We start from the raw sequence: 10,198 nt of genomic DNA on the forward strand, positions 1-10,198 counted from the left end.
GTATCCATAACTCGAAATTTCGACTTATTAACTCGAAATTTCAAGAAATATAACTCAAAATTTCGAGTTACTTTTCTCAAAATTTCGAGTTAGCTCTGCCAATCAAAAATCTACGTGAATGAGGTCACTTTCTTGTTACCTGGAAGCATATGGCGCAGAGGAACGCGCACTCAAAAACGGATCCCAACAAATTGGCGCTTTCATGAGTACGTTTGCTGACAGAGACTCCTCCAGGTTCTCTGAGATGCCGATGGTGACGTGCTGTGGATGTTCACAGATGGTGGATGTCTGCCCGTCTTTACACCAGAGAAACTCCGCCTCTCTAAGATGCTCATTTTATACCCGATCACGTGACTGACCTGCTGCCAGATGTTTCTGTTTAGCATCACTTACTTTTCCAGACTTTTTTGAGACTTTTACTAACATATAATTCAAAATGAGTTTATTATGAGTGTGGGTGTGATCGGTTTCCTCTCGTGCTTGGATCAGAGCTCAGCTCTCGTCAGACAGATGCAGCTTCAAATGCTGCTGCGACCTTTTCAGAGCGTTTGATGAACAATAACAAACACACTGGATGCGTTTGTGTCATTTCTGAAATGTTAGCATCATTTTTAGTCCTGCTCCAAAGTTTGGGGTCACTGAGAAACGTCCTTGTTTTTGAAAGAAAAGCACATTTGCTTTCACTTAAAACAACATTAAATTAATCAGAAATGCTCTGACAATTAGTGATTAATGAAATTATTAAAGATGAACAACAGTAATACCTGCGTAGGCGTAGAACGGCTCTTTTCCAGCAAATGTCACTGCAGAGCTTCAGCAGCACACGTGTGAGGAGACGGGCTGACTGCAGTCATGTGAGCGCCGCTGCAAACACACTCAACGAAGCTTAAAGCAGCGAAAATGTCCTTGACGTGGGTCAGAGTGTGTCAGGCTTCGGTCCAGGCAGGTCAAATCGATAGATTTCCAGCCGATCAGCTGATCTCCAACAATGACGCCGTGGAGCTCCGACCTCGGCCCTGTCAGTCCAAACACCGACTCGTTATGAAGAAGCAGCTGACTCACTGTGTTACTGTGCTGTGTTTCATCTTCCTTCATTCACGCCAACCTGGCCCCGCCCCTCCCTGAGCCTGGTTCTGCCAGAGGTTTCTTCCTGTTAAAGGGGAGTTTTTCCTTCCCACTGTTGCCAAGTGGTCCAGGCCCTGGTCATATGCAATGTGAGTGTATTAAACAGCGGTGGCTGTGTGTGCACGGCCATGTTTCAGGTTTTTCTGCTGCAGTATTAAAAGAGGAAAACGAGGCTGTGAGGGGAGCAGCAAACAGCGACGCGTCTGCAGCTTAACAGCAGGACACTGTTGGTGGGAAGAGCCTCGCTGCTGCGACTGAAGCTTCGTTACTGAGACTCCCACAGGTCTGAGCACATTAGGACCTCGACAGGGGTCAAACGTGAGCTCGCAGTCACAACGGACCAAAGAGCCGCTTGAGCTCTGCAAATAACCCCAAACGCAAAAATGAGCCCATGAAATGAACATGTTTCCTCTGCCTGTACGTCTGCACTGCATCACGTCAGCGTCGGATCAGCTCTCACACGAAACTAAAGTAAAACAGCCTCAAAGCACGAGCTCATCGCATGTCAGCTGACTTACAGGCACAAACTGTACCACACAGATTTCAATAACCACTCAGCTGTGCGTGTCAACAGGTAAATGGTTTTTCATTGACAGACCTGCAGGCAGCAGCACAATGATGCGCTCGATGTGAGGAGGGCGGAATAATTATTTCAAACCAGAGCTGATGCTTCACTGAGCACACGACATTTATCAGCAAATTGAGTCAGAGATGGAAGAACGAGAAGAAAGAGACGTGGCAAGAACAGTTACCTCACGCTCACCTGGACCCTAAAAATAATCAAATCAAATAAGCATCAGCCAGAGCATCATCCTGCCCCTTCACCTGCTCGCCATCTCACCAACACACGACTGCTCAGTGAAACAATCAGTAAAGCTAGACTGAAGTAAAAATGAAAACTGGCTTACAAAACTACTTAAACTGAAGTAAAAATGCCCAGAAAATGTCTTCAGCTTTAGTCTCTACCAAGCAGCTGCAATTCCTTCAATGTCCAGCAGAGGCAGCAGTGAGTCAGCCGCAAAGACATGTTAATAAACCCGTTTACAGTCTGTCCATCCATCTGTTTGCTCCTTTTCAGGGTCGCTGGAGCTTATCCCCGCTGTCTCAGGGTGAGAGGAGGGGTACACCCTGGACAGGTCGCCAGTCTGTCGTGTTTTGTGTTTACTGTGATAGAATAGAATAGAATAGAATAGAATAGAATAGAATAGAATAGAATAGAATAGAATAGAATAAACCTTTATTATCCCACAGATGAGAAATCTCGGTGTTACAGAGCTCTTACAGCACGGGAAAAGAAAATATAACAGGAGGACACAGGGTGGTCCTATATGCAGGTAACAATGTACAGAATACAGTAAACAAACAGGCTGGTGAGTAAGACGACCAGAACCATGTTGAGCTGCATCATAGAGTCTCGCTCCTTCCTACACTGAAATGAAGTGGACTGTGAAGTGGGGTGCACCCCCAAAACCAAGTGAACAACACGTTCAGCCATTTATGTTCACAGTGTGTTCACAGAAATACCTCAGGATTCATGACGACATCATCTGTTTAAGCTCACGGGCGCTCGCTGCGCCGACACAGGAGGAGCAAACGTCAGCGATGCAGACAGAGGAGGCTCTCTCCACAAAGTTTCACCTCCTGTTTACTCTCTGAGCTCCTCTCTGCCCCCCCAGTCCTTTGGTGGAAGTGTCCAGATTTCACGGACACTTCCTGTCGATCACACAGCATCAGTGACTTTAATAACGCGGCTCATGGTTCTGTCTCTTCGTTGACGTTTGTTTCAGGCAACCTTATTTGACAACAGCACGATCAAACTGGAAATTCTGGCCCCATTTGGTCCCCTGTGACAACATTCTGGACACGCCCCTGTGCTAAATCTGATCATGTGACCGCCTCCTGTCCGCGAGCCTCCGGCTGAGAAACAAAGTGAGTGGGAGGGAGGGAGGGGAGGAGGGGAGGAATTTGAAACCGGCTCATTTCACTAACAATCATCATCATCATCATCAGTCACCCCCCTCCACCCATCACCAAACCCACCCCACCGTCCTGGGCAATGACGTCAGCGGGGCTTTAAAAGAGCCGCCGTGACGGGACAGAAGCAGAAGATCCTCCGAGCCGCAGACAGACACACACGTGACGAAGATGAACTCCTCCTCGCGCCTCCGCTGCCTCCTCCTGCTGCTCGTCTCCCTCACCGCCTCCATCAGCTGCACCTCCGCCGCGCAGAGAGACTCCAAACTCCGCCTGTTGCTGCACCGGACGCCGCTGCTGGGCTCCAAACAGGTCCGACACGCGCACACGCACGCGCACACACGCACCCATTTCATTTGATTTCAAAAAATCTGTTTGAACTTTAATTGGAGTGTAAAAAGTTTGAAAATGATTTTCTGTGAAAGTTTTGTAGAAAAATGAAAAACTGCAGGAAAAAGTTTGAATGTATTAAATGTAATGAAACTGTAAAGGTGGAGGAAACATCACTGAGTGCAGACAAGGCTGAATATTGTCTTTATGAATGAACAGCCATAAACAAATGTACCAGATAACCAGGAAGCAGCTCCTTTAATGAAAAACACAGAAACCTGCAGCTGGTGTAAAAATCACAGCGGTTTGTTCTCTGTGAACGTTTGAGGGCTTCAGCTCTGATTTCAGCTCTGTTCACTCCTATCAAAGAAATCAGAGGCTGAAAACATCATCATCATCATCACTGAATAAAATCAGACAGGAAGCAAAAGGATGCAAATAAAAGCTTCAGTCTTTATTAAAAACCCTGAGGCTTTAAATCCAGAGAAACGTTTCCCTCCATCACAGAGCGCTTCAGCTTCACTTTAACTACACACGTCCTGAACCAGTCTAATACCTGACAAACGAGCTGAAATCACACCTTCTCGGTCTGTGAGGGCTTCTTTTATTTCTTTGTCGTGACCTGCGTGAAGCTCTCCTGACGATGACGAGAGGGCGAGGAAAGGTTTGTTTGGCGGCTGTAAATCAGCCGATGATTCATCTGCTCATCGCTCCTTTGTGGATTCTTTATGGTCGAGTCTGGAAAGCCCGAGCGACCGATGAAGACAACGTTACTGCTGTGTGATGTTTCAGACGCTTTCAGCAGCCACTCGCGTCGTGACTTCGGTCAGACACGAGGTGAACGTTCTGAAGAAGCTCAAACAGCTTCTTCTTCCATCAGTGAAGGTTTGCAGCAGAGATCATGCAGGACTGTGACACTCTGCTGCAGGCGCTCAGCTCTTGCATCCACATCTCGACTGACGTTTCCACCTCGGCTCCACATCAGCTGCTTCTTCTGCAGCTCGACTTTCACCCATAAACATGTGAACACAGCCTCCATCTCTTTACATAGAACGGTCATTTCATCTCAGTGTTATTCGTACAGCACCGGTTCACACTGTAGGCAAAAGACTCTACAGCAAGAATCAGACGACCCGCGGCGACAGTGGGAAGGAAAGGAGAGAGAGATGGGCAGAGAGGACAAAACTAAAATGTGATGACACACAGCAGGTAGAGATCAGTGCAGACGGTTGGTGTTCAGAGAAGGGCGCGGCATGCTTTTTGAGTAAAACGGAGGATGTGGTTCCTCTCTGCAGCACCGTGACGCCATGAAGACGCCACGCAGACAGGAAACACGATGGCGTCTGACCTCTGCAGACTCACAAACACTCAGAAACTATGACATAAAACCTCTTTTTCTGTTTTGATGTGTGCAGTTTTCTTCAGCATCCCACAAACTGCTCAGCAGGAAGTGAAGGAGTCACAGCTCACCCTTTCACAATAAAGCTTGAGAGTTTTCAGAGCAGGGCTGCACGCTCCAAACTTAGTTTGTGGTTTTCTGCCCCCTGGAGGTTTAAGTGTGTTAGCATCTTTCGCTGATTGGCTTCAACCTCGAGATATCCTGCAGGTCACGGCGATGTGTTTAGAGGAATCGTCTTTGGAACAACTTTACAGATTACTGTGAAAAGTCTTTAGTTACATTAGATGTTTTCAAAACACAACTCATAAAATCTTTAAGGAAAAAGTCAAAAACATGTTTAAACTAAAACTTTAATATTTATCCACCAAATAACAACTGAACGCGTGTTGTTACAGCCGGTGTTTCAGCGACACGCTCGAACCTCAGAGAGAAATCAAAACAGCGAAACAAATTTGTCTGTTCAGAAATGTCAATAACTAATTTCACCCACATAATAAATTGTTTGTTTGTGAAACAGTAAATACAAATGAATGGATAATGAAAATATTTTGCTATTAGCATTGAAAACTATACCTTGATCATTTTTCAAAACTACTTATAAAAAAAATTCACTTATAATAAAACAAAACCATTTATAAAAATTTCATTATTATTTCATTTAATTCTCCTCAGGAAAGAATTTATAGTAATATATGAATTAGATTTCAAACAAACATAAACTCACAAAGAAAAAACTTCTGAACATCAGAAGCTAAATTTATTTAAACTAAATCATCATGATCACGATTTATTTTATAAAATTTGTTTTGTTTTTTCACAGTGTTACTACTGTCAGTCAGTTTGTAATTATACATTAAACACAAATAACTTCATTAAATCACAAAATAAATGTCATTTTATTATGTTGTGCAAAAAGTAAAATCTTCACTTTATCAATTTTGTTTTTACTACTGAATCTGGGTGATGTCACAGACAGGAGATGTCCCTATATGGTCATCTCTGGCACCAAAGCCCCGCCCACCACCTATTTAAAACAGTTAGACGGTGGGAGATAAAGATCATGCAAAGCTCCCCTCCCCCCTCCCTCACAGAGTAAAAACAGGAACTTCGTTTCACTTTAAGCAGCCGACGCTGAGCTTTGTTGGGCTCCTCACGTTCCCGCACTGAGTTATTCGTGTGTTTTTCATCTTGACGTGTTTTCAGGACATGTCGCGGACCTCGCTGGCAGAGCTGCTCCTCTCTGACCTCCTGCAGGTGGAGAACGAGGCTCTGGAAGAGGAGAACTTCCCTCTGTCCGACGGTGAACCCGAAGACATCCGCGTCGACCTGGAGCGCGCCGCCGGCAGCGGCCCGCTGCTCGCCCCCCGAGAGAGGAAAGCCGGCTGCAAGAACTTCTTCTGGAAGACCTTCACATCCTGCTGAGAGCCTCCTGCTCCTCCTGCTGTACAGAAACACGAGACTGTCGTGATTAGTTTGGATGAAGTGTTTTGATTTCTCTGAGCTGATTCTTTCCGAATGTAAACTTGATGAAACTATTTTTAATTGTTGGTTTGAATAAAATCAGTTTGAGACAAACACTCGACCCCGTCTGCTGCTCGGGGGGTAAACACCTTCATCACGATGAAGAACTGCAGATTTTATGAAGCTGATTAATGCTGGTGCCGGGGAGGGAGGGCTGAACAATAAAATAACTTTAATGATGGTTAATAAAGAGAGGAAGTGGCTCCATAGCAACCACAGGGAGGAATATTTAATCAAACTGAGATAACAAATCAGATCATAAGTTTCCATTTTATTGATCCTCAGAGGCTGGACTGAACATCACAGCAGAGAAATCAATAAAAATCACCTGTGCAGATGTTCAGGCCATAAGTATGTGGACACATGTGCACTGACACGGAGGAGACGGGGGGCTGTGGGCTTTCTTCACCACAGAAATCAATCGCTTCGCTCAAAAAAGCACATTTCAAAGCCAAACACAATAAGTAGAAAAAGCGACATTTGTGCATGTTTTTTCCAGTTTTAACTTTTCATTTTTTGCACATTTTTAATTTTAGGCTGTGAAACATTTCAACACAGAATGACCAAATAACAGAACCTCGGGTTTATATCAGCTACATGTTTCAGTGTCCTCCCGTTAGCGCTCGCACAAAGCTTCTGTTCTTCTTTGTCAAAGACAGATGATCACATCTGTCAACCTTCCCGCAGCGCTGGCGACATGTCCCCGAGCACGCCTGAACGCAAGGATTTGGTTTTGGCATTGGTGGGGACGGATGATTCAACCATCGAACTCTGCCCCGTTTCTTTTCTTTTTTCCATTTTGTCTTTGCTTCTTGATAAAAGGAGAAGTATACTTGCCTACACACGCTATTCTACCTGCTTTTAAACCGTTACAATTCATAGTTTTATATGTGAATTATATAATGTTAAATTCCTATTAAACAAATGACTGACTAAGTATTTTAGGCTTTAGTTTACTTCCATATAAATCAGGTATCATACAAACATAAAAATAGCTTCAAATACAGTCATGACAATAAAAGAATATGACTTTAAGGACTTAACAACATCACTTCAGTTACACCAACATCTCTGACACATCAGCACTAAGGGAACACTGAATGACCTGCTGGTTTTGTCCATAAAACTACTCGTCTAAGATGACCACAAAGTAAAAGATCTCTCAGCAACATTATGCAACATTTTAGGCACTGTTGCCCCGATCAGGTCAGTGAGCTGGGATGTTTTATTCTAAACATGAACTACTGTTACAGCAACACACATGGACTACATGCCCCACACAACAAACACATGCCTGCTCCTCTCGTTAGCTGAAATGAACTGCTGGCATATTGGTTTTATATCTGTACTGTCCAGTCTCTCCTGGTGGACATGGCATCACATTATTCATGGTTACATACAATTTTAGACTGATGTGGGCCAAGCCTAGCGCCTACTTGCCAACCTTGAGACCTCAGAGTTAGGGAGACATTCAAAGGGGCTGGGGAGGGGGGTATACATGTACATACATATATACAAAAAACTTTTTACAGGGTTTATTTATCGGATAAAATAAGTTAAATGTCACCGTTATTATTGTCCGGCCAGAAACAGGCCGGGGGTGTCCTTTGTGGTCTAAGTGGGCCGGGTCCTCCGAAAGCCGGGTAGACCGGAAATGAGCGACTGTGAAATTGGACGGTGTAGCCTTCAGAATTACGTCACCTGCCATCTCCTCCTTGCTGTCTAAAATATAACCGGACACTGATGTAGATGTTCTCACACAGCAGTTTATTCAGCTGTGTGAGAACCCCGGAGGAATCCTCCCGAGGGATTAATAAAGTTTTATTTAATCTAATTTAATCTAATAACTTTAATCTCAGCCAAACCGATTTACTCACCAACAAATAAAACACAACTAAAGCACTGAAAAAGGCCAAACAATAACATATTTACGTTGTTTGACGTTTACACAGCTACATTCTCGCCTGAAAATGTGTTAAAAGTTTATTTTACGACCCAGAAAGATTAATAAGAGTAATCCGGTCGTGAAGTCTGACGTCACCTAAACTCCGCTGCAGGTCCATATATCAAACGATCACTATGGCATTACTGAGAGTTGAAAACTGTCTAAAGTCTTTCATCTTTAATAAAATGATCAGCGTTCTGCTCTACCAGGTGTAAGAATTGAGTTTAACATCCAGGCATCCATGAAAACGGAATTTATGACATTCAACGGAGTTAGAAGTTAGCAGGGAGTTAGCTCGCTAGCTTCCATCTAAATACAATATAGCATGTCCTGACTGCGGGGTTTTGGAAACAAATTAAAACATACAGCTCTGTTATCACTTCCAGCATAAATGAAGACAGGAAACTAAACAGCAGTGACGTTTGTAGGGTTACTGAAGTTGGGCTAGCTGGTATATAATGATGTGCTACGTGACCGCTAGCGACACAGCTATGTTAGCATAATATAAACAAGCTAACTTTTTTTCCACTGGATAAAAGTTAACGTGAGTGTTCTCGGTGGTCAGGAACAAATGTAATCGCATGGCAGGATGCTGTAAACGGACCAAACTTCAGCCAGGAGAACAAATGAGATAATCCATCCACATATTAGTCATTCATATACTGCTGCATGGGCTGGGCTGTAGTTACATCCTAAGGTTTTAAAAACTGGCCTAATCACATTGGCCATATTTGTCACATGAGGTAGGACTCCAGTAGAGACCGTAATTTAACTCTTTCTGCTCCGCTGGCTGAATGAGACGCTGACAGATCGTTTTTTTCTTACTATTGGGTTTGTTTTTCTTTACTCGAAGAGATCAAATTATTGGTGGGGACAATTCAATAATCGCTGGATGTTGGTGGGGACACGTCCCTTCCGTCCATGCCAAATCTACGCCCTTGCCTGAAAGTGTGGGCTTGGCATGGCTGAGCACAGGAAAGCTAAACGAGGGCCGACAGACAGACTGGTGTGGAAAAGCGTGTCTACAGTCAGCAACAGAGAAATGAATGCAAACATAATCAGAGCACGAGCCTCCAAACACAGAGCCAATAAAGCCCGATGTTCTGTGAACCTGTCCCCAAAACTCTCACCTCCATTTTAATCACAGCAGCTTCTTCAGCGAGCAGCAGCAGGAAGCATTTTAATTTTCCATTCCAGTTATCTTTACAATCACCGCGTGTCACACCTGAGTACAGGCTATCTAGTATGAGCAGCTTTCATACTGTTGCTGAGTTATTTCCACACGTATATTCTGTGTAATTACAGCAGAGACGCTGTGTAATTACTGTCTGCTCTCAATGATGCTGGAGGGAGCGAGGATGGAAATTAAACTTGCTGAAAAAAGACTCGACTAAAACTTCACAACTTCAGCCAGACGCTCTCACACTATTCATCACCGTGTCCATGAACGAATCGCTGAAATCAGTATGTTTCTGACTGCTCCTTACTTTTACTCCCTACATTTTAAAAACACTCTCGTTACTTTAGGTGTGACGTATCTGAGTCACAGTGAGGCAGCGCTGTTCGTGTACGAATCACAAGGAGACGTCGCGTCAAAGACGTCACAGAGAGTTGACTTTGTCTCGGCCCAACACCTGAGCGACTGTTTGCGTCAGCGTGGAGCTGACCCTACAGAAGAGGAGCGAGCACAAAGGGAGCAACGTTTTTAAGTGTTTCTGTCAGCTCAACAATCCTCAGCAAACACACAAACTGTGTGCGCGCAGTTTGTCTCATGTTGTGAATCAAACTGATGGAGACTAACTGTGATATTTAAAGACTGCATGAAAACCCTCTGCAGGTTAGTGCAGGATAAACAGGTTAGCTTGCTGCACAGTGGCCTGGTTTCATGGTCACAGGAAGCTTAC

At 44.3% G+C, this 10,198-nt stretch overlaps 1 protein-coding gene across 1 annotated transcript; it reads left to right on the forward strand.

Moving 5' to 3' along the window:
• The first annotated feature begins 3,235 nt into the window (after positions 1-3,235).
• On the forward strand, positions 3,236-6,403 carry sst1.1 (somatostatin 1, tandem duplicate 1). The gene is made up of 2 exons (XM_085245213.1): positions 3,236-3,411; positions 6,032-6,403. The coding sequence occupies exons 1-2, from the start codon at positions 3,271-3,273 to the stop codon at positions 6,248-6,250; spliced, it is 360 nt and encodes a 119-aa protein (XP_085101339.1). The 5' UTR covers positions 3,236-3,270; the 3' UTR covers positions 6,251-6,403.
• Positions 6,404-10,198: the final 3,795 nt, after the last annotated feature.

The sequence above is a fragment of the Mchenga conophoros genome, linkage group LG14 (genome assembly GCF_057382185.1).
Source record: "Mchenga conophoros isolate Kocher_MC1m ecotype Shallow Benthic linkage group LG14, M_conophoros_male_GT1.1, whole genome shotgun sequence".
Taxonomy (NCBI): domain Eukaryota; kingdom Metazoa; phylum Chordata; class Actinopteri; order Cichliformes; family Cichlidae; genus Mchenga; species Mchenga conophoros.